Source organism: Dipodomys ordii, unplaced genomic scaffold, assembly GCF_000151885.1.
Source record: "Dipodomys ordii isolate 6190 unplaced genomic scaffold, Dord_2.0 Scaffold74, whole genome shotgun sequence".
In the NCBI taxonomy this organism is placed as follows: Eukaryota; Metazoa; Chordata; class Mammalia; order Rodentia; family Heteromyidae; genus Dipodomys; species Dipodomys ordii.
In genome coordinates, this window is record NW_012267290.1 from 1,829,288 (window position 1) to 1,853,214 (window position 23,927).

Below are 23,927 nucleotides of genomic sequence, written 5' to 3' on the forward strand. Positions count from 1 at the left end.
GTGTGGGTAGGTGGGTGAGCCTCGACCCCTCTGGCTGCCAACATCCTAATACCAACAGGAGCCTTCTGGGGACTTCTGGAGACACGAGGGAGAATCTCTGATACCTTGGGACACAAAGTACCACTTTTAAGTATACCATGCCACAGCACTCATTCCCGTTAGCATGGATTCTATTGTCTTACCCAGAAAGCACGCCTCGGATCTGTACATTTAAATTGTGTAATTAGCTTATGTTCCTGTCTCTTCTCTGGAGGGAGCTCCAGCAGTTCCACTGTGCTGAACCTCGAAGAACACGAAAACAATGCTGTCACGAACAACAGTGGGGGTCTGTTTTGGATCCCCACCCCCAGATTTCTGCTTTCCCTCCTCAGCTCCCTTCTCTGCAACCCTTTTCCTTTTGCAAAACAAGGGAAAAAACCCTGTGAAGCTTGAACAGCCCTCAGCCTTCAATCCACTGAGGCTCTCTGTCCTCCTTCTGGTTTTCTCTTGGCAATCAGAAGAACCCAAGAGGCCAGAGTTCTCCTAGGAGGGCTGTTTGGAGGTGGAGGGGCCATTGCCCTACACTGGACAGCAAATGCATGCAGACCAGCAATGGCGCGGCGCACAAAGCCTTGCGTGCAATCCCGCAGGAATGCCTGTCCTCGCACCGTGTAGATGTTGGAGGAAATAGGCCAGAGCTGCTTCTCTCTGTCTCTGTGTCTCTGTGTCTCTCTCTTCTCTCTAACATGGTAGAGTCTTTGTCATGTGAGGTTGCAAGAGAAATCATAACAGCGTTCTCTATCTTGAGTTCATTTTTTCCCCTTACTGTTCATATTTTATCTTCTTGTCTTATTTTTAGCTTCCTTTGATACTTTTTAAGAACCAATCATTTTCGTCTTAGCCCAGGCCAGTGTCGTGTGAAGTTGTTCTTGCTGCAGCCCCCGCCAGGCGCTTCCGCCCAGGGCTGGCCAGCGCGTCTGCAGCTGCCGGTTCCACCCAGCCCAGAGCAGCAGCTCTCCAGGGAAGCGTTCATTTCCTATTGACATGAGCATAACTTTCATTGTCCTAATCAGTGAATAAAAACAATCAGGTTGCTAAGTTTCATTTTTTTAAGCCTGTGTAAGAGGATTTTAAGAAGTTGTCATTGCTTTTTCAGTTGCTGTTGAAAGTTAATTTTCTGCATTCTAGAATATTCTGCCAGCAGTTCTGTGCAGTTAAATGAAACTTCCACATCAGCCCTAGACAGGAGGAGGGTTTTACTTTGTCTTTCACTCACATATCCTAAGCTCAGAATATAGGAACATTCACTTAAAATTACACAAGAAACCTTCTAGTTCTTTCCAAATCTTAACCAAGGGCTGTACTGAGAAATATTTTTGACTCTTATAAATAATTTACTAAGATAATACATGATCTTTATGAAGTCATGAAAGAAAAGAAAATGGTTCATGTGTTTATTTGAATAATTGATGTACTGAAAAGGCTGATATACTAAATGTAGTCATTTTTATACATGATTTAAGAATTTAAGAAATATATTTAAATCACATCTATTAAAACCAGCAGTTCCAGGCTGGGAAGATGGCTGAGTGGTAGAGTGCTTGCCTTGCATGCGTGAAGCTCTGGGTTCCATTCCTCAGCACCACCTAAACAGAAAAGGCTGGAAGTGGCGCTGTGGCTTAAGTGGTAGAACACTAGCCTTGAGCCAAAGAGCTGAGGGACAGCGCCCAAGCCCAGAGTTCAGGCCCCACAACCGACAAAAAATAAATAAAAATAAGAAAGAAAACCAGCAATTCCTAAATTGCTGGGGCCATGTACTAGTGAGTTCTAGTTTCTTGGTACCTTATATAATACCTACAGTGGAACACAACAAATGTTCCTGAACCAGAAAGAAAAGCCAAGATGGCTTAAAAAGTATGTGTGATGTGGATAGATAGATAGATAGATAGATAGATAGATAGATAGATAGATAGATGGTTACATAGAACCCATTACACTGTTAGTCTAGAATGAAGGAGTTCAATGGGAACGCAGAGTCTTGGGCAGGAGTTACGAGTTCAGTCAAAATATATTTTTAGAATATCTAGAGCTTCCAAAATCCGACAATGAAAGGAAAGCAGCCAATTGAAAAATGGGCTAATTATTTGGACAGATACTTCACCAGGACAAAAGAAGAGTATTAAAAGGTACTGGGCCTTAACAGGTCATTAGTGGCTGGGGAGCTGCAGGTGAGAAGCATTGTGAGACAGCAGCACCCACGTGAGTAGCTAAACCCCACGCAGTGGCCGGCGCGGCTACCGCGGCAGCCATGAGACGCCCCTGCGCTGCAGGCGGGAGACACCGCCGCACCGCCATTTTGGAAAACCATGTGGTTTGGTCCATCAGTTCACGCAGTCCTGCAGTCCCACTCCTAGATTTTTACCTGGGGGAAATAAGACTTGTGTTCATGCACACATGGCCCCCAAAGGTTTACAAGTGGCTCTAAAAATAGTGACCCAAAGCGAGAGGCAGACAATTATCCAGGAGCTAGGAAACGGGTAAGCAAGCCGAGGTACGTGAAGCCTGCCGAGGCCCATGAAATGATCCCTCAAAGTAGGGAATAAAAGTTGCTGGAAGGCGCCAGTGCTGCCCCTTTCCAAGGCCCTCATCCCCCACCCCTGGCACAGGAAGGCCTCTGTCTGAAGCTCTCTTACCTGACCCAGGAAACTGCTTCCAAAAGAAATGTGCCTCTCTGAAGCACCTGCCTAGGAATCTCATCAAAGCACCAAAGACGATTAGCCAGTGGAGAAGAGACTAAAGGTCTCCAGCCCAGACAGACTTTGATCTGCTCTTCTGAGGGCTGCTCTGAGACGCGGCCCAGGAGATTTTGTCTGGGAGACATTGCTCATGGCCAAGTTCTGCCCTCCCCATTCTGTCACCTGTTGCTACCCGCGCTTCCCCAGTACTGTGACAGAGCGTCTGAGAGAGATGGAGATGGGCGGTTTAAGGAGCAGAAAGCAAAGGAGGAACAGATGCAAATGGCGGTTGCATAGCCATGAGACCCTGCGTGTGTGAGCAGATTTCCACCGTGTGACGCCACCCGCAGGCCTCTCTGCATCTCCAACCAGGGAAACAAAGGCAGGAGACAGACTACTGTTTAGGGGCTTTGTGTGTGTCCCACAGTGGTCATGGGTGACCCCAGGCTCTGACCTGTGGAGCCATGCCTGCCGGGAGCACGGCCATTCACTGTGACAACAGGAAGAAAGGCTCTCGCAGCTTCTGCCTCGGAACTGGACATCATGTTTGCTTGCAGCTTAGGCCAAAGCATGTCACTTGGGCCACCTGAGCACAGTGCGGGGGCGAAGGATTTTGGTGACCACCTCTATCGTCTGCCACACTCACCCCACCTGTAGATCTCTTTTAAATGTGGCTTCTAACTCAGTAGGTCCAAAGAGGGACCCGGATGTTGTACTTTGAACAAGCTGTGGCTACCGTCCACACGCTCAGGGCTTTGGAGCCTCACTGGTCAAGCCAATGAGCGGAAAACCTGTCCCACCCCCTTCTCAGCAGAGACCAGACTCTGCTGGGGACTCTGTCATTTTGCATTAAAATCCCAGAGAAATATTCTTGCAGTCAGAAATCATTGTGATTTACCTCGAGGGTACAGGGGACACAGGAATAGCTAATGAACACCATTAGTGTGTGGCAAAATGGCAGATCTGGGGAGGGACGCCAGAGTAACACAGCAGGGCCCCAGGAAGCTAAACCCTCTGTCTGAGGCCAGCACTTGCAAAAGCAGGTCTTCTAAATGGACCAAATTAGATCTAATTGTACCACCTCCTTTTCTGCTTTTCCTGCTGTTAGCTAAGAGGCCAGCATAGGTCAGTGCCCCCTGACAGGGTCGTGTGGGGGCTTCTGCCCTTCTGAGCTCTCGTGACCGACACACTGGTGGAGGGAGCTTGTAGTGTGCAGACCCACTCGCCTTCCATCAGCTTCCGGGGGCGCTTCCATCCTTCCTCAGCCTGAGCTCCTGTGGATCTGAAGTCTTTCCTGGTGTGACAGCAAGCCTCTCAGCTGTGGGCAGAGCCCTGGCATTTGAGCTCAGTGCCACACGAAGCCAGACATTCAGGAGTCTGCTCAGCTCAGAACAGATGCTATTCTTCTGCTGGTGGTTTTATTGTAGCTTTTATTCACATTGTGTGTGTGTGCACACCTGTGTGTGTGTGTGTGTGTGTGTGCACACCTGGGTGGTGTGCATGTGCCAGTGTTGGGGCTAGAACGTAGGACCTTGAACTCTGGCTTAGCTTTTTTCCTTCAAGGCTGATGGTCTGTCATGTGAGCCACACCTCCATTTCCATTCTTTTTTAGGATAATTGGAGATAGGAGTCTCTTTATTTCTCTGCCCAGGCTGGCTTTGCACTGCAGTCCTCAGATCTCAGCCTCCTGAGTACTAGGATTGCAGGTGTGAGTCACCGTTGCCAGACTTGCCCATGTATTTTGGTCAGCCAGAATGGGCCTATGGACTGCTGACTCGGGCACTGGCGGAGATCACCAAATCTACGTGGGGGCCGGGGGGCGTGCAGGACAGGAGCACAGCAGAATTTTACCCAGGAGGAAGTAAAGTTGAAGTGGTCTCCCAGTTCAGAAGGGAAAGGTAGCAATCCACCAGATGATGTGCCTGGCACCTGCTCCCCGCGGCCACTAGAGGGCAGAGCGAGGCACAGCTTCCACACTGGCTGTCCTACTTGCATTTTTTTTTTAAATACTACTTTTATTGTCTTTAAGTAGTTGTACAAAGGAGTTACCGTTCAGCACGCCGGGTACCAAGTCTAGTACCTCTGGATCAGCGTCTACCCCCACCCCGGCCCTCGGTTTCCTTAGTTTCACTGGCTGTGCATTTCCCTTCCCCAGACTCAGGTTCTCGGTCTCACAGGCACACCGAGTTGACTTTTAGAAGTCCACCCCCACCTTCCCATGGGCTCTGTATCATAAATTGGAATTCCCAGGGAGTAGTTTCACATCATCAAAATGAAGGCTCATAAATAGAATGAAATGCACACATGTGTTTTGTAAACACATGGGGGCTGGGAAGGTGGCTCAGTGGTAGAGCGCTTGCCTTGCATACATGAGGCCCTGGGTTCGATTCCTCAGCACCACATAAGCAAAAAGAAAAAAGCCAGAAGTGGCGCTGTGGCTCAAGTGGTAGAGTGCTAGGATTGAGCTGAAGAGCTGAGGGACAGCACCCAGGCCCAAAGTTCAGGCCCCACGACCAGACCCCCCAAAAAAACAGTGAACCCCAACACGTAAGCCCCAGTTCTCTTGGTGGGTAGAGGAGAAAGGGTTTGCTTAGATGAGCTTCACGAGACTTTCAAAAACAGGAGGCTGTTGAAGTTTGCACTGTAGGTTTCCTCTTCCTGGCCTGCCGACTCCCTGTGGCTAGTGCAGCCATTTCTCCTTACCTCAAGGACTTTCCCACTGTGATAACGATGAGGGTGATTTGTCTTCAAAACACTCACCTAGGACAGGGATACGCTGCACCCCCTCCCCCCGCCTGGGACTGGTGGCCACTGTGGGGTAGACAGCTGCCCGAATGGCTCCGGACTCGATGGCCCTATCTGGAGGACACAATGGGCCTCCGGAGGGCCCGAGAAACTAGGAGAGCTCCATCTCTATCACAGGGGTCAGTGTCCTGGCGGCCAGCGGAGGCGGGCTGGGAAGGCAGGCGTGGAGGACGCACCATACATTCCTCTCACGGTTCTTAGAGGACTCAGAATCTTAGCAGGAGGCTGCAGGTAGAGGCAGTCCCAAAAGTGTCCAGGTAAAACTTGATCATAGAGATGAGGGCCCTAGAGTGGCCCGTATCATATGGATTGAAAGTAGAACAGGGTCCCTGGGGCTGGGAGGAATGGGGGTGAATGGGGGCGAGTTTCTGTCTAATGGAGTGGTTCTAAAGCCCGGCAGTGGTGGCAGGCGCATCGCGGGAGTGCTGCATACGAAATCATGCGCACACGTTTGATTGTAAGTCTCACGGGGAGCAGGTGCGTGCATACTTTCACACTGGACTTCAGCTCCAGGTCGGCCTTCCCCTGGTTATTTTAGAGTAGCTAGGATCACAGGTGTGTACCCCAAAGCCACCTTTCTGTTGACAAGGAGTCTCGCAGCGTTTCCCGTCCTGCTGGCTTAGCACTGCAGGCCTCCCGATCACCGCCACCCAAGAGGCTAAGACTGAAGTGTAGCCACCTATGCCTGGTGAATTTAATACCGGTCTTTTACAGTACAAAGAGCTAACAGAAGGTCTAAATATGGACTGTGTGAACTGAGGTCCAGGGATTTGCACAAGGTGAGAGAGTCGGATTCAGGTCCGGGAGGATCTACATCTAGAGCTGTTCGGGATATTTTGAATAGCAAACCTTCTCTCTGAAGGAAGAAGCCAGTCAGTCAGGAAAAGGTGAGAAATGCATTTGTGAGAAAGGAGCACTGATTGCTTCTATTAGGCAACCTTCCAGAAGTTTCCTGGACCAGGGCCACTCCACCAGGAGTTAAGTTAGATGCTATTTAGACCACGGCCCCTCGAGGCAGTTGTAGGAGTAGGAAATGCGAAAAGAGAGCAGGTTGGGCACGCTGGCCGTGTGTGGAACCGGGCTGACCACCGCATAAGCCTGTGTGCTCAGCTCTGGGGCTGCCTGGGTGGAGTTGGGTGTAGGCCTTTGACCTGCAAGGAAGCCTGGGTCCTGGCCGACCCCAGCCGCCCTGAGCCGCCGCCCTGCTCGTTTCCTGTCCCCATGCCAAGGGATGGCTCTGCTGGATGCCCACTGTCTCTCGTGGCTCCCTCAATTCCTGGCGGTTCTAGGAATGACGTGCCTGCCACCGTGTGGCAGAGTCTGGTATTGCCCGTGTCCCAGTCCAGCCACCTTCCTGCCTCAGGGATACTGTCTTGGGGGGGGCGGGGGCGCGGGGGGGGGAGTGTCTGGTTGTGAGGGCAAGAAAGGAAACTGGGGGGACCTCTAGCCTTGCCTAGAGATGCTTCTGGAGGCTTCCCGAGCACAGGATGGCCACTCTCATGGTACAGGGGCAGCCGTTTGTGAAGCAGAAGAGGGAGGAGGGTGGGCAGTGCATGAGGACCAGATACTGCCCACGCTCTGGGGGAGCGAAGACCTGGCTGAGCGGGGAAGGACCCTATCAGGCGAGGGGAGGAGACTGAGGAGGAGGCAGGGCTCCCCACGCCCCCCGTACAGTTCCAGAGTGTGGAGGTCAAAGGAGCCCCCTCCTCAGAGCACGGGGGACCTCACGGACAGGAGGGGGAGCGGGAGGCGGCGCCCCTCAGCCGGGCCCGCGCCAGTGGGCGCCAGCACACGTGCCACGCTCTCCAGGGGTGAGGGGAGGCGTGCTTTGGTTTTGGCTGTGGACATTGGAAAGGCTGGGTTGGTTCACTCACATGTTGAACCTGCGGCCCCGGGGTCAAGCCTGGCACGGGTGTTGGCATGAGCTCCAGAACCGCAGAGATGGTGTTAAATCAGCCATGGAGCCTCTCCGCACCTTCAACCTGCTTTGAGCTGCACACATCAAGTCCTGAACCTGGCCTCCCTTGTTAGAAGCGGCTGCGCGCCGCGGCCTCACGCTGCCCACCCTCGGCTGCTGCCCCAGCCCGTGCCGCCCTGCGTCCCTCGGTGGGCACACCACGGTGGGGCGGGGAGGACCCCGGCTCACTCCCTCTCCGTGAGGAGTCTCCTCTGGGCCCGGCAGAGACTCCCAGATCCTTATCCACATGCAGGTTCTGTTTCTGAACACAATTCCAGTCCCGTGCCAGGTTCCGTTCTGGAAACAGAAAGTGCTGGAAGGATTTCAGGCAGGATGCATTTTACAGAGATTTCCATGTTCCCGGGATCATCAAGAGGGTTGGGGAAAGCGCACCTGAGCCTTCAGTAGACGGAGAACTTACACAGACCACCGGAACTGGCCGCGTGAGCCTTGCATCACCGGCAGGCTGGACGCCAGTGACTGTCCGGAGGAGCGTGCGCCCGTGCTGCTCGTGCTGCCCGTGCCCTCGTTCCCTGGTCCCCTGTGGGTGGGTCTCGCTGGCGGGGGAGGCGGGACGCGTGGCAGTGTCCCTCACCGCCTCTTCGGTCCCCAGGCCAGCGGAGGATGGCAGGATCAGGATGCCAGCTGACACTCACCTCTAAATATGGAGATAAGAATAGGACTTCCTTCCTGAGGCTCCTGCAAGCTGGAATTAACATGCACGGAGTCTTCGCACAGAGCGCACAGAGCAGCACGTGCCACGCCCTGGATAATTACTAGCTTACCAAACAAAACCCAGAATGCATGCATTCTTATCTCTAATCCTTGCGAGCAGTCTGGCCGCCTCTCAGCTTCCTTGGTGAGGGTCTCTCCTCACCACCCCCGCCATGCTTGGCTTGAGGATCCTGAGTCCGCCTCATTCTGGCTCAGAGGGCTGAGCAGAGAGAGAGGGCAAAGGAGAAGCCCCACGCACTGGTTCAGGCTGAGTCTGGCGTTGGCTTCGCTGGCTTCGCTGGCTTCGCTGCCTGTGGACAGGAGCGCATCCTCTCAGAGGCCCGGCCTAGCGTGGCAGCTCCCAGCTCCCCAGCCCTGCGCCCGGCGCAGCCAACGGCGGGGCTGCATCTCTGTCACCTATGTTCCAATGCCCTTGCAGTCTGCAGGGAGAAAGAATGGGGACACAGCAGACGCCCCACAGGGACAAGAAAAGGCCAGATCCCAGGGGAGCAGGTCTAGTTCCTACTCCATCTCCCGCCCCACATGTCCCCGCTCCCCTCCCCCACGTCGTGCCCACGACCAGCTTCCTCCCCTGGCAGCAGATGCCACCAGACTTCCACCCGGTCACAGCTGGGGAGAGAAGCCCTGGCCTGACAGGCCCTGGGCCGGGAGCTCAGGGCACAGACTCCAGCTCTCGGGTAGAGGAGCAGGGCCTGCTCCCCAAAGCCACAGGAGGCGTCACCTGAGGGCTGGGGGAGAGGGAAGGCCCGCAGCTCCCTGCCCGTGCCTCCCCTGCCCAAGCAGCGCCCAGACCTGCCCTTCCCTGCAGAGCCTGGGCACGCACGCCCCAGGGCTCAGGCCGGGGCCACAACACCAGCAGCAGCAGCACGACGCCGGGAGCTGCGAATGAAGTACAGAGTTAAAACCCATCCCTTCCAACCCCAGCCCACCGCCGCAGTGGAGATGACGCCCAAGGGAGACGGTGCACCCTGCAAGCCGCCGTCCCCCGCTCGGCGCCCACCTGTCGCCTGTCCTCCCGGAGCCGCAGGTCAGCATGGTCCCGAAATGAGTCTGTCCCTCCTTGTGTCCCCGCAGGTTCTCTCGGAGCACGGCTTCGGGCCCATCACCACGGACATCCGCGTGGGGCAGGCCTTCTACTACGCCGAGGACTACCATCAGCAGTACCTGAGCAAGAACCCCCGCGGCTACTGCGGCCTGGGCGGCACCGGCCTCTCCTGTCCACTGGGCATCAAACAATAACTGCCACATGTTGCGAGGTGGACCCTGGGGCGTCAGCACAAACGCCGCCGCCCAGTGGGACCAAGGCTTCCGGGGTTCACCTCGGTGGCTTTTGCAGTTCACGTATCACAGAGACAATCAAACAAATCCAGTTTGCACAGAGGTTTGATTCAAGGGAAGTACAACAGCCAGCTGACCCAATGTAATTTGTCTTCTAGTACGGGTTGGGGAGGAGCATGGAATTTTCTGGATCACTTGGGGTCTAGCTGGAGATGATGAATAGCTTGTGACTGTGTTTCTGGTCACGGATGCCAAGGGAGGCGCTGGGGACAGCGGCGGGGTGCCGCCGCACTGGCGTCCTCGCCCCCCACCTGCCCCCAGTGCCTTATAATCTGCGAATGTTTACAGTTTTGATTAATCACTCAAAGAAATGATAGGAAAAGGGTCACTCTGGCCCTTCCCAGCCCTCTTTGTGCAGCGAAAAGATGCAGGTTACCGTAATGAATTCAGTGCTTTGCTCACAGCTACGAGAAATGCTTGTTCTGTTAATACCAATGATAATAAAGATCTGCGGTTATAGCATTCCAGCGGCTCGGAGTCTGTGTTCCGCGGTGTGGGAAGGATGCTCCTGTGCACGGCAGAGGATGGGAAGCGCTCTGAGGGGGAGGGGCTTGTCATGCCTCCCCCAAGGGAAATACCAAGATGGAATATTATGGGAAACATACGCGGTTTACCCGCGCTTAAGGTCAGGGCTGACAGGTGCGTTCCAGGCCCTTGTCACTGGGATGATCTAAGGGACAGTTGTTCTTAGAATGAACACCTTCCTCTCTGCCCTGTAGAACCTTCTACTCAAGACCAAGAGTTGGAGCCATAAACATGTAAACAAATGGATAAACAAGCCGGCTCCATGTCCTGCTGGCCCTCAGAAGGCTGAGGGGGGGGAGGGGGCCGGGGGCCGAGCCTGCGTGCGGGGCCGTCTCAGCCGGCCTAGGCCTGGGAAGGCATCCACACCGCGGTGAACTTGGGAGTGGAGGACGACATGGCTAAGGTGGCCGGCGGCTGAGGACGCGTGCGCAGGGGACAGAGCCGCCACCAGCTGTCGGCCAGACCTCCGCTGGGGAAGGCAAAGCTGCCCAGTACTGTGTTCATGGACCAGAAGGTCATCTGCTGTGTAAGTGTTTGGTGTATTTCATGTGTATTTTGCTTTTGTTGGCAGTGTGTTTTGTAAGTGCCAATCAAGCCACGTTGGTGAATGGTGTTATGTGCACCTTCATTATCCTTCCCAACGTTCTCTCTCCTGACTCACTGATTAAGAAAGACGTGTTGAGCCAGACACCAGGGACGCACACCAGTAGCAGAATGGAAGATCACGGCTTGAGCCTAGTGAGGGTAGAAGAGTTTGAGATGCCTTTAACCCCAGTTGGGTGCGTCGGCATGCGCCTGTCATCCTAGCCACGCAGGAGGCAGCGATTGGAAGAATCACCATCCCAGAACAGCCCAGGCAGAAATGCTCACGAGATCCCTGTCAGCTTTGAGCTGGTCCCAGTGGTACGTGCCGGTCAGCCAAAGCTATTGAGAGACTGAGATCGGGAGGATCGTGGTTTGAAGCCAGTCTGAGCAAAACAGTTTGAGAGACTTCATCTCCACAGAGGCAGCGACGTGCACCTGTCATCCCAGACACAGAGGAAAACCTTAAGTAGGTGAATTGTGGTTCAGGTACACATGTGATAGGAAGTAAGGTCCCATCTTTAAAAGCACCAGCAGAAAGCAGGGTTGGAGGCATGGCTCAGTGGTAGAGAACCTTCTTAGCAAACATGAGTCCTGGAGTTCAAACCCAGTTCTACTAAAAGAAAAAAGAGAAAGGTAAAATCTCCAACTACAATTGTCGACTTGTCTATTTCTCATATGGTTTTAGTAGTTCTTGTTTCATATACTTGGAAATTCTGCCACCAGGTAGATAAACAGTTAAGATATGCATAATTCTTTGAGGAATTGACCCTTTATTATATGACCCTCTGTATCCTTTATAATATACTTTGTTCTAAAATCCTCTGTCTTATATTTATATCATCACTGCAGCTTTCTTGAGATTAGTTTTCACATGATACGCAGTTGTTCATCTTTTTACAGCTTGTTAATTTGTATCTATATTTAAAGTGAGTTTGTGCATAGCATATCGTGTGCCAGGCTTTTCTGTCCAATCTGACAGCTCCTTGCCTTTACCTGGGTTGTGGAGACCATTTACATTTATCGATGACTTTTGTAGTTTAACTTCCATCTCCCCTGTGACAGTTTTGTTCAGTTCGACTTCTGTCTTTCATGTGGCTATTTTGGTATTTGTTCTTTGTTCGCCTTTTACTATTTTTCTCCCTTCTTTCAGGAACACAGGATTCTATTGTCTCCTTTGTTGGCTTATAGGCTATACTTCTTTGTTGTACATTACTGTTTTGCTGCGAGTAGCCAGTTATGTGATTAAAATAAATAATAAGGAAAACAATTTTTCATTTAAATATACAGCTAAAATGTCTGGTGTCCTTCCGTCCTCTGCTGCCTCCCCCCGCCATGTTCTGTTTGTCTTAGAAATCTTCATTCCGCCTTTGTTTATCATACATGTTTTTGCTGAACATGGCCTTCTAAGTTGACCACTTTTTCCTTTCAGTAATTAAAATTTTTGATTCCATTCTTGTTTCTTTCCCTTTTGGCTGGCATGGCTTCTAATGAAAAATCCACTGGTATCCTAATCTTTGTTGCTCTGACACGATGTGCACAGATTTTTTTTTCCACCCATCTGCCTGCTTTTACAATTCTCTCTTAATGAAGTAATTTGATTACTCTGGGTAAAACTGTGTGGCCACAAAATTATACAACCGAATCCTAGTCCCTGGTGCTGGCAAGAATGGGATGAGGTTACACACACACACACACACACACACACACACACACACACACGTAAGTCAGGGTCACACAGAAAGAAGGTCCTGCAAGGGTCCAGGTAGAGATTAGAGTGATGTGGCTACAAGCCAAGCATCACCGAGGACTGCTGGAACAGCTGGAATTCTGACTCAAGTGTATAGCAAGGCAAGGAAGGACCCTTCCCTTGGAGGTTCCAGAAAGAGCATGGCTCTGGTGACATCTGCTTCCACCCCTCGTATCTATAAACTGTGAGAGACCAAATGCGCATTATTGGAAACGAACCACCCCTTCCCCCCTCCCCCACCCGACCCCCACTTAGGGTGGTTGGTTACAATGGCCTTTGGAAGTTTACCTCTTCCTGCTCATCTCCTGAGCATCCACCAGGACATGAGGATGACAAGTCATTCATTTCTTTATATGTTTACTGGCCCCGATCTGCATGTGTGTCCTTGTTACCTGGTTTCAGGACTTTCAACCCAGAGGGTGCACGGAGGCTCATAATTCCGTGGGGATGCTCCGATGCCCTGCACTAAGGGAGGACGCTGTCTGTGGGGAAAGCGCCAGCGTTCTTAGAAGGCCTCCATTCTGTGCTCTGAACAGTCAGCCAGGGTGTCGCTGGTTCCTCTTTGAAGACCGGAGGCCACGACCTGCCCTTAGCTCTCCGTCCCAGATGGAGTCGCCGAAATTAGAGCATTAGAGCTTTGTCATCCTGTGCTCAAACACCCTAGCTGACTCGCAACGAGACAGAATTAGGGCATCGCTCAAATAAAGAAGTGGAAAAAGAAATCGGCTAAAATCCATAGGGAGAGCTTGCTATTTCTTTATCTGTCTTCTGTCCCAAATAGCTCAGCTCTCCTCCCTCAGTTTGTGTTAATGTGTTACATTTCTCTCTCTGGCAGCAAATGCCACCAGACTGATGTCCTAAAGTAGGTCACGTAGATGGTGATGAATTGAAACAGCCCCTCCAGCTACATTGCTCTGTGACCTCGCTCCTTCCCCGTCCCCTGACCTGATTTCTGCAGCCCCTCGGGGTGGCCTGGGTCACCCCAACCAGAAGGGCTCGGGCAGTTTGCCCTTCAGCTCCCGGGTTCTCAGCCCTTCTAGCTGGAAGGAGACTGTCGAGTCGTCCTTGACTGTCCTCAGCCTTTTTACCTCTCCCCAAGTCCTCTCATTCTCATTCCTCTCCAGCGCTTATGAAATAGCTTCATAAGGTCATGATCATTTGGCCCAGCATCCAGAAAGCCAGCCTTGTCTTCTAGAATGTCCACTGCACTGAAGCCTGTTTCAAACAGACAAGATCCAGGCCAGGGCTCCCCAGGCAAACACGGTAGCATTGCTGTTCTGCGTAGAGAATAGGTCTGGGGTCAAACAAACCAAGGAAGAGACCAAGAGGAATTAGTGTCAGACATAAAGAGACAGAAAGGATTCTCATGTGGACAGTAACTAAGGGGGAAATGCCTGCTGAGTGTGGACAGCTCCACCCAACATGCTGGGGCACAGGTGGCTCACGCCTGTCATCCTAGCTACTCAGGAGGCTGAGATCTGACGATCATGGTTCAAAGCCAGCCTGGGCAGGAAGTCTGTGAGACTCTCATCTCCAATTAACTGCCAAAGAAGCTGGAAGTGGAGCTGTGGCTCAAGTTGTAGACCGGTAGCATTGACATAATGAAATAGGTCAATGAAATAGCTCAGGGATGGTGCCTAGGCCCCAAGTTCAAGCCCCGGGACTGGTGAAATAAAAAAAAAACTAGAAGGGGAAAGCATTCTGTGCATGCAAGTTTCACTCTTCCTGAGTAAGCACGTCTGCTGCCGCCATGGGGCATGGACATCAGACTCCAGCATCTTTGGCCTTTCAACAAGGACTCACAACAGCAACGCTCCAGGCTGGTTTCCAGGCCTTCAGCCTCAGACTAGACCTGGATCCCTGGCTCCCTTCTTTGGAGGCTTCCAGCCTCTTAGACTGAGCAGCTACCAGATTCTTGGCTCCCTAGCATGCAGGCAGCCACTATGGATGCCAATTTAATCTCTCGTGTTCCTCTCTTCCCTCTCACCCACCCTCTCTCTCCCTCTCCCCTCCCTTTCTCCACCTATCTACCTGGATTCTGGTTCTGCTTCTCCAGGGAACTCTGACAATTATGGTGGATGAAGACGTTCTAGGGAACTTTCTAGGAACCAAGTTGGTGGCTATCAGGAGAAAAGTTAAAGATGAAGGGAGAGAGGAGTTGAAGGGTCTCATATTTCATGAGTCATCTGCCCCTTTGGAGGATAAAGGCAGTTGAGGAGAGGTTCCTGTTTGTAGGAGAGGAATGGATGGACTTCCGCCCCAGAGTCCCTGGCCAGCTCCTCCCTCCATCCTTGGAAAAGACTAGACAGGCTTCCATGTTCTAAGCAAGTGAACAGGCCATGCAGCAAGCCCAGAATATGTTGTACATCCTCTGATAGCTAAGTGATTGGTTTAGGTGCAGAAAATGGTGGAGAATTACTCCTTATATTTTGCTCCCACCCTATCTTTATTTCACAAACTGAGGAGGTCACTTGGTTCCAGAGATGAGACAGTGTTTAATCACCCAGGCCAAAAAAGCACCACAGAATATAGGAATAAGGTGGCCCAAGGTGAGAGAACCAAGCAGCACCCCGAGTCTGGCTCGTGTGCATAAGGTTTTCCCGCTTGAGTCGTTTCTTGGTTAATCCATAGCAGATAATTGGACACCTTTGTATAAATCCCAGGGATGTTTTTCTTGCCGCAGTCTATGCCCCAGCTGACAATGCCCATCTGGTACCACCTGGTTTTGTTCTTCTTTTTGTGACAAACTAGAGGCCCTCCACTGTCACCCTAGGGGAGAAAAGTTGAGGATGGAAAGGAAGTCACAAATGACGCCCAGCGCACTGAGGCTCAGCCATCTTGACTGTGGGCTTTGGTTCTTGGCTTCAGCCACATGACTGTGAGTATAGGAAAGACAGCCAACAATTTGGTACAGATCAATGTGATGAAGGACAATTGTATCCAAACGACTCTCCGCCTCTGCATCAGCTCTTGTACATTGGTTTTGATAGATTAAGAAGTGGTCTTCACCTTTGCTTTTAAGTACTTTGGTTATTAGAATTCTTAGAAGTTGCTCCTGTCTTTTTACCTCAAATCCCTTTCTACTAGCTCATTTTTCTTTTTCAGAATTGTTTACAATAGTAAAGTAATAAAAAAAACAAAGGCAGAAATCCATTCTTCCCCATAATAGGTACTGGGTTTCATATTCAAAGTACATCAATGATCTATACCAAATGAAACAAAAGAGTACTAAAATGTTTAAATATGTGTGGTTTAAAACACTGAATTTTAAGACATCATGAAAAACATTGCCAAATTAACCCAAGTAAGCAGAGAGGACATAATTGGCACGAAAATTGGAACAGGTAAGTCTCAGCCTGTCAACCTCACTTTCCAGATTTGAACACTTGTTTTCACTGGAAAGAGATGGTATGTCTCTGTTATAATTCTGGCTTTGTGCTAGTATGTTCTTACAAGGCTTCTCGCTTCACTGAGGCTTAGTTTCCCCATCTGAATGGTCCATCGTATGGAGCATCAAGAACTGGTCAAGAAAACAACATAGGTGACACTTTTCTTCTCTCTGACACAAGACTTTGTGGACATGAACTTGATTCTCACAACAGCTCTGGAAAAGAGGAACCCTTAGAGCTCCCATTGTATGGTCAGGGGCATTGGAAAAGGCCCAAGCATAAGTGTCTGGTTCTCACTCAGGTCACGCAGTGACACGGGAGGGAAGCCAGGTCATTGAACTAAGAGTTTGTGTCTCTAACAACATCAGAGACCCAAACATCTGTTCTTAGAAGATCTTATAGAATATCTGCACTGAGCTGAACAACATCCTCCCAAAATTCATGTCTACTCGGAGCCTCACAATGTGGCCTAATTTAGAATCAGGGTCTTTGCAGATGTCATTAGTTAAATGAAGATGTAGTCATCCTGAATTAGAGTGGGCCCTCATCTAATAGCTACAGTCATTATTATTAGAAAACAAGTAAGGGCGAAAGCAGAGGGCAAGAAAGGCGCCTACAAGCCAGGGAGGCTTCTGCGGGGAGTTAGGAGCAGTGGGGAATTACCCCCCCCATCCCACTTCAAGCCTGGGGAAAGAACAGGACCCTGCTCGTATGTCTTAAGGCTCCAGAACCGTGGGAGAATCCTTCACATTTTTTAAAGCTATTGCATGTGTGGCCATGGGTTCCAGCAGCCCAGGGAACTGCTGCGGCATCTTGCTCGGAGTGGGGGGGGGGATGGGGGCCAGAGGGGATGGGGGCCAGGGGGGATGGGGGCCAGGGGGGATGGGGGCTAGGGGGGATGGGGGGAGTCCCCTCCCCCAGCAGAACACAGCATTACCTGACAGGCATCCTTCCCGCCTTCAGGACTCCCAGCACACAGCATGTTCCTGGTGATAAGAGGCAAAATATGGAAGCACTCGCTCCATTCCACCAGCTGGAGGTTGACTTTGCGCAGCTTTGGAGATGTGAAACTCGTGGGGTCTGCCCCTGAGGAGAGTGTGTGGCGATGCAGCTGAGCCCGAGGGGTCCTGTTAGGGTGACCTCAAGTACCCCTTCCCCTTCCAGGAGCCCCCATTTGTATTAGGGGCTTTGCTATGACCCAGAGAACAATCAAACTTTGGACTGAGTGGGGAGAAGAGGATCTAGAAGACTCAAGTCTCCTGAGGAGCAAGAGCTTCCGAGGACTGGGTTCTTGATCATCTCTGCCAGGATGGGTAAGTCAGCTGGTCCTGGTTCAAACTCATGAGAATGTTAGGAGAAGCCGGGGCCAGAGATGGGCTTGAGTCATGTCAACTCCCCAAGGAGCTCCCTGAGCAGGCACCGGCTCCCACCTCTAGATCCCACCGCCCGGCAAGACTCAGATGATTGCCGGGGGTGGCTGTATTCAGTGTCTAGCGTAGAAGAGGCTGGGTGGGGATGTGTCAGATGGACTTGGAGGAACTCTGAGTGAGGTAGGTTTCTGTTTTCTTCACAGTTCATGCAGAGCTTTCCCAGGGGGACCAAACCAACTCTGGCTTCAGTGGTCAGCCAGGTAGGTGTGCTCCTGAAATGTACTTTTCCTGTGTGTTTGTTTTTTTTTAAGTTATGAGCAAGACACATTTACTAAGAACAAAGATGGAAGGGATTACTCTGTAGGGCTGGCTGGGAAGGAGTCTGGGAGCAGATTGAAGGTCAGTTTCATCAGGAAAAATTTATATTCCATTCAGCTTTGCACCTTGACCAGGACCTGTGGTTTTCAAATATTCTAGTTTCAGAGTCCTTTGTCACAGGAGAGCGGAGCTGACGCAATGGATCAGGGAAGGACTGCCGCCGTGAGCGCTGGGAACCTCCTGGGGCTGCTCCCCAGTCTGTGTCCCTCAGAATTCCTCCAGTCACCCCTCAGGCCTGATGGCATCTGCCTCGACTGGCCCTGAGCTCTGTCTATAGTTCAGCTTCTGCCCTGTGGGGCCATGACTTGCTACAGGAGCCCAGAGACCCCCAACTTTCTCAATCCTCATGGTGTCTGGTCCAGAAAAGCTTCTAGAATTGGCTTCTGATTCCAAACACTAGCCAGGTGCACCACACCTCCCCCTCTCCCTGTGAATCTCCCCCTCCCCCCCCGCCCCAAGTGACTCACCCGTGGTACCCCATCCAGCCACCCAGCAGCTGCTCCACTTCTCCAGGCTGGTGACTTCGGTGAGGCATATGGGGATCCTTTTGACCCCCAGGGGTAACGGGGCCTTGAGCAAGACCAAAGCTATGTCATTGTCCATGAGCCAGTCATTAAAAAGGGGGTGTATAATTAGCTTGTCCACTTTCTCCTTCTTCTGATCCTTGGTATTTAAGTCGTCTATGCCATGTATGATCTCCAAGTTAGAGCTTATTTCAAAGATTCAAGGAGAGAAAAAGGTTAAGTGGTAGAAGGGCAGACGGTGATCATGCTGCCAGCGTGTGGCTGTAACCACACACTGGGGTGGCGGGGAGGGGGGTTCGGCTACACATTCAGATCTGAGTTCTCATTACTTAGCAGCTCCTGGCCTGACAGTGTCCACTGGTCAACCCAGCATTTGGGAAGCAGTTCCACACTCAAGTCACAAGGTGCTGACCTCGATTTGCAAGAAGAGCTGGCCTGTCTCCAAGGGGTGGCTCAGTGCTCGTGACCCATGGACCCTGGCACACACTGTAGCTTGTGATGTGCAGCCAGGGCTGAGCCCTCGGGTCCCTGGGGCCCCAAGAACTCCCCGATTCTCTGGCCGTGGTCAGCCACCATCGCGCTCAGAGAGACCAAATACTGAGGGGCATGCATTCTTGTTCGCCGGCTTTTGAAACAGAAGTCTCACCTGGCGTGGGTCTCCCTATGTTGCCCATGCAAGCCGGCCTTCCCTCAGCTTTCAGAATGCTAGGGTGACAGGCCCGTGTCGTGAACTGGGTGTGTGGAGGGCCATCTATTCTGCAGTTCAGGTCACGAGTGCGACGTGAGCCGTCACAGGGGGAGAGCCGCTGGCCTCCGGCCTGCTCAGCGGGGTTGTCAGCCAGGTGGGCCTGCAGCAGCCGCCCAGCCCCGAGCTCCACAGCCCAGAACCCCTGCCGCCTTCGCAGGGCCAGTGGGGCAAAGGCCCTACCCATGCAGACCAACCCAAGGGACTCACATGTTGATTCTTTGGAAGCAGTGGGCTGCCGTTAGAATCCACCACTCGTTGAGAATCGCGCCTCCGCACAGGTGATTCCCTTGGGTGAGAATGCCCACCTGCCACGGGAAATCGGCAATGTTTGCAGGCTGCCCACCTACGATGGCGGTCACGATGCTCTCCTCCGACTTGGCATTTCTCTTCTCGCCACATTTGACTGGAAGCAAACAGGAAGAGGAGGGAGAATGCGGGAGCCCACCAGGCTTGTAAGAAACTTAAGTCCGAGCTCAGCAGTGCTGAGCGAGTGGACAAGGGCAGGGGCCCCACCGGACAAGTCAGTTCCCACCACAGTCCCCCCAAAGACCGGCCGCGTGGGGCATGTCTTCACCGTTGCTTTTCGGGCCTGAGGAGGGAGACTCAGCCCCAGGGCTGGGCCACACCCTGCTATTGCTTGTTACGTCCAACCGTGGTCAGGTGTCCTGGCACCCACCACAAACCTCTCTCCTCAGCTCGGCATGCCTTCCAAGGCTTTCGCATGGGAGCGCCCCCAGCTGTGAGCCTCTCCCGCAAAGAGCCCCTTCTGTCCCCTGCCTCCACTCCCCACCTGCACGCCTCTCATGATCAGTGGCACCGAATTTCATCCCGTTTTAATTCTAGAATATTCCCACTCTCACTGTGAGAATAAGGTGTTGGCATTTTTTTTTATGTGACAGGGTTCTTCTAACATATTTCTGATATGCTTTGAATAAAGACAAAAGTAAATCCTACTCTTCTCTCAGGAAAGCACCGTATTTTGTACTTCTGGTCCAACCTCTTCAGCCACATTCCCAGCGCAGCACCCACTACCACACCCTGGCCACACAACCCACACCAACCCCACAAGCCCACCACAAACCCCACCGCCACAGCCTCCTCCATACCACCCCACCACCAACCACCCCCTGCCACACACCCCACCAGACTGAACAGCCCACGCCGCCCACACTGCACCCCACAGCCCACACCCACCTCATCACAGATGCGCCCCCAGCGCCCTCACACGCCCCACCCCCTCCCACCGCCAGTCCTGCTGCCACCTCTCTCTGCTCTTCCGCTTCTCTCCCAACATGGCTTGGCCCTTCAGGTCCCCAGAAATGGCCGGTCCTTTTCTGCGCTGGATTCCTCCCCTGCCCCCATTCTGATCTGTGCCCCTCTCTGTTTCAATTTCTGTGTGTCCCTCGCCCCTTAGCTCAGTTACAAAGTCAGTCGAGAACTCTCCCTCGCCTCCTATGCTCTCGGGATGCCTGCCTTATTAGACTTTCTGCTTTCCCGTTGGAACACTGGTGACGGCCGGTAGTGAAACATATGTGTGGCTGTTAAAGTGTCTTTCCTCCACTACAGTATAATCTCTGTGAGGGCAAGGATTGTGGAATAATGAAATTATATCTGCATCACTCAGCTTAATGGCTGGCACATGGGAGGAACCCAGCTCATGCTTACCAAATAAATGGGTGCATAGATGGATGGACAGATGGACAATAAAGATGCTGACATCAATGGAAACAAAGAAAAGAAAAGGACCCCTTGGCTCCTGCCTGCAGAGGCAATCCGGAAATTGCAGAGCCTCGGTTCAAAGGCATTTGCGCTTTGGCTTCCTAAGTGAGAAAGCGTGGGACGGGAAGGCGTGGCCTCGAGAGGCGGCGCTCACAGGAAGTGGGGCTCTTTCCCGGGAAAGCCACGCATCGCAAGGCACGTGCAGCCTGATCTCAAACTGCCGGAACTTTCCAGGGGAAACTTGGAATCACTAGACAGCAAAGCATTGGTGGTCTCGGAGGAAAATTTTAAGTGCTTAATTAAAATGATAATTTGTGAATGTTTAAACAAAATTACCAATAATGGATTTCACCATTAGTCAGCCCCGTGGTATTAGTCCCCGTTCTCCTCTTGAAATGTAAGGAGAGTAGCTGCCCCTCTGAGGGACCCGGGCCTGCTCGCCACCACTCAGCTCCTACGAAGCAAGAGGGTCTTCACAGCCAGCTGGACCTGTCAAAGGCACAAAGGCTTTCCCCTCGCTCGCAGCTGCCACCGCCCGTCCATCAGCAAGGCCTCTGCTCTACCTTTGCTAATCTTACTTGGCTGAAATGATGCCATGTGGTTTGAATGAGCGAGGGTGCTTCAGTGAACTGAAAACAGCTGGAGACATTCATTGGGTCCATGTCCACGTAGGAGAGGAACGCTTCCGAGGGCCAAGGCAGGGAGAAGGATTCACCTCCAGAGCCAGGTCCGATCAGAGATGGTGGTGAGGTCAAGTGTGGAGGTGCCTCTGAGCTCACCGGAAGAGCTCTGAGATCCGCCTGCAATTCCTCCTGGAAGCTGGAGTGCTGCCTTCCTGTTGGTTTGTCATTGGGATAATCAAGGCACAGGAGCTCCGAGGATGATGACCTCAAGTGTAAATGTCAAAGGTCATCTGAAGTCTTCGGAGGAAAGCGACCATGCCTGTTGAGAACAGAGTGAGAATCCACACGGCACCCTGCCGAGTGCAGCCAGACAGGAATCCCGGACCTGCCGTGTGCGTGTCACCACGGAGAAGGGATGGACAGAAAGGCTGGCTGCGAGGCGAGGGCTAGCTCCACTTCATCCCAGGTCTCTCTGGAGCGACGGTCAGACTGAGCCTCAAGCTGCAGGGACGGCATGGCCCACAGCCGCTCGGAGGCCGGGGCCAGCTCAGAGGGAAGCTCGGACAGCTCGGACACCTGAAGGACTTTCCTGACGACAGAGACAGGCTGTCCAGAGCCTTCTAACCCAGGTTAGAAACCACAGGTATGAAAGTCTTAATTTCCATTCCACTATATCATAACTCATCTTGTCAGAAATGCCACAGCACTGGGCAGACTCAGAGCTACAGAGTTTTGAAATTTCAGGGTCTCTGTGGGGATCCAGAGAATGTGTATGTTCCTCACTATCAAAGAACTTTGGGGTGCATCCCAACAGTGGGCTGTTACTCTACAACCTTGTTTTATCACCTATAAAATGGGGTTCGGTTGAATCTCTCCAAGCCTCTTTCCAACTTTCACTTGGAAAGTGAAGGTTCAAAAGTTCGAATTGCTGAGGGGAAACATTGCTTTTTTAAAACACATTACTATAAGGCATAGCTATATTTACTTAAGTTCTTATTTTCAAATACTGACACGGACTTTACCTTCCCACTCTTAATCTTCCCAAGAGTTGGGTGGTTTCTATTACAACATGTTAGGTCTCCTGTGGGTATTGATAACAGCATGCAATGGCCACGTCATTTGTGTGTGAATTTATTTATCTGAAAAGTCACAGGGAAGTAGAAAATACTCCTCCATACTTTTATATGATGGGGAGCCCAGGTTTGTGGGAAATGATGTCGAATTAGAGCTGGCTTGGAAACTGAGATCTATGGCTATGACTTCCAGGCGCGCCCCCTGGGGTCTGATGAGCTTACATATTTGACAGATAGAGAAACTAATGAAGCATGGTTCCACCGGCACCCTAAGGAATCCCTAAACAATGCATCGGGTGCTTACAGGTCCTCCTGGAATCAAGTCCCTTTGGATTCTAGAGTTTTCCAAAGTGACAGACTGATTCTGACCCAGGGATACCACCAATTATATTCAGACAAGGCAATCTTACTTCGGGTTGGTTTTTCCTTGCTTCTCTGCCTTGAGCTCTTGAGATGTCTCAGAAATTCTCTTCCTCTTGGAGATCGGCGGATATGCTGGTGACTGGGAGCAGAATGAGTGCGCACGAGGGAGGTGGAACTCAAGTCTGCTCTGGGCACTGGGCTCTGGTGGGGAAAGTGTCTGGGGTGCTCTTGTTGGCAGCGTCCCTAGGGGCCTGGAAGGGGGTGGGGGTAGGACCGGAAGCCCAGGGTTCTGAGCTGGCTACATTGTTTGCAAGCTGTGTGATGGCACCATTGATTCTCCCTGTCTGGCCTTTGGTGTCTTCATCTTTCATTCAAAGACAAATACAAACCCTGTCATCTGCCTGTTTTTTTTTTTTAATGTCGCTCTGATTTAGGGGGATGGATTCCATTTGGAGAGGAGAAGGAAGTCTGGGACTCAGTCGGGGTCATCTCCGGCCAGACCTTTCTCTGGAGCAAGGTGCAGCTGAGCTTCTGCTCCATCTCAGATTCTTGCTCAATCCTTGTCTCCTTCCATACCCACTGTCCCCACCCTCAGACCCCATCTCTCTCCACACTCTGGCTGGGACATCTGATCTCAGGCCATGGCTTGAACAGTTCTTTTTTCCGTTTGCTTCTGGTGGTGCTGGGGTTTGAACTGCCTGAGGTACTCTACTAGCTCTTTCAGCGTTAGTGCTCTTGAGATAGGTATCCCCTTATGTCCAGATCCATTTGGAGTGTGATCCTCCAATTTGTACTTCCCTTTGTCATTGGAATGGTAGACATGCATTACTGTCTTCAGCCATTGTACATCCCCTGTAGCTTGGCGTGACAGGCATGAGCCACTGTGTCCAGCAAGGAGTTGAGATGGTGTCTCGTAAACTTTAATGCCTGGGCTTGCCTTGAACCATGACCCCCCTAGCTCCACCCCCTCCATCATCATGTTTATACTGCTTCTCACATCTGTTGCTTTTGGTCCCTACCACTGCACTCTCCTTGTAGAGCAACCGCCCTGCTCGGTATCTCCTGAAAATGTCAGATTGAACTGACCTGCCCCACCTCAAGTCTGCTTTCCTACGAGACTTCATCCACTTGGAAAAGAATTAGTGCTCACATCCATGTGGCTCCTTAAACCAGGAAACTTTGGAAATCTGGTGTGGCCAGGAGGTATCTGTCCATTGACAGCTAGCTGCCTTTCCTGACCCATATCCTGACCTTGGCCATTCACTGTGGAAAACTCTTGGCACCTAACACAGAAAGTAAGTCAGCCTCTCTCTTTGTCTCTGCCTGCCTGCCTG

At 51.8% G+C, this 23,927-nt stretch overlaps 2 protein-coding genes across 5 annotated transcripts in view; one reads left to right on the forward strand and one right to left on the reverse strand.

Moving 5' to 3' along the window:
• The window catches only part of Msra (methionine sulfoxide reductase A), a 254,975-nt gene extending 244,959 nt beyond the window's left edge, over positions 1-10,016 (forward strand). For all 4 annotated transcript variants that reach the window (XM_013024254.1, XM_013024255.1, XM_013024258.1 and 1 more), the window contains one exon: positions 9,286-10,016. In XM_013024254.1, the coding sequence (XP_012879708.1) occupies positions 9,286-9,450 (165 nt within the window). In that variant the 3' untranslated portion in view covers positions 9,451-10,016. The remainder of the gene's footprint in view (positions 1-9,285) is intronic.
• A 400-nt stretch (positions 10,017-10,416) lies between these two features.
• Positions 10,417-23,927, reverse strand: part of LOC105991541 (serine protease 52-like) — a 13,928-nt gene continuing 417 nt past the window's right edge. The window contains exons 2-4 of the mRNA XM_013024196.1: positions 19,023-19,218; positions 18,011-18,252; positions 10,417-10,568 (exon numbers count right to left, since the gene is read on the reverse strand). Coding sequence (XP_012879650.1) covers positions 10,417-10,568; positions 18,011-18,252; positions 19,023-19,218 — 590 coding nt within the window. The remainder of the gene's footprint in view (positions 10,569-18,010; positions 18,253-19,022; positions 19,219-23,927) is intronic.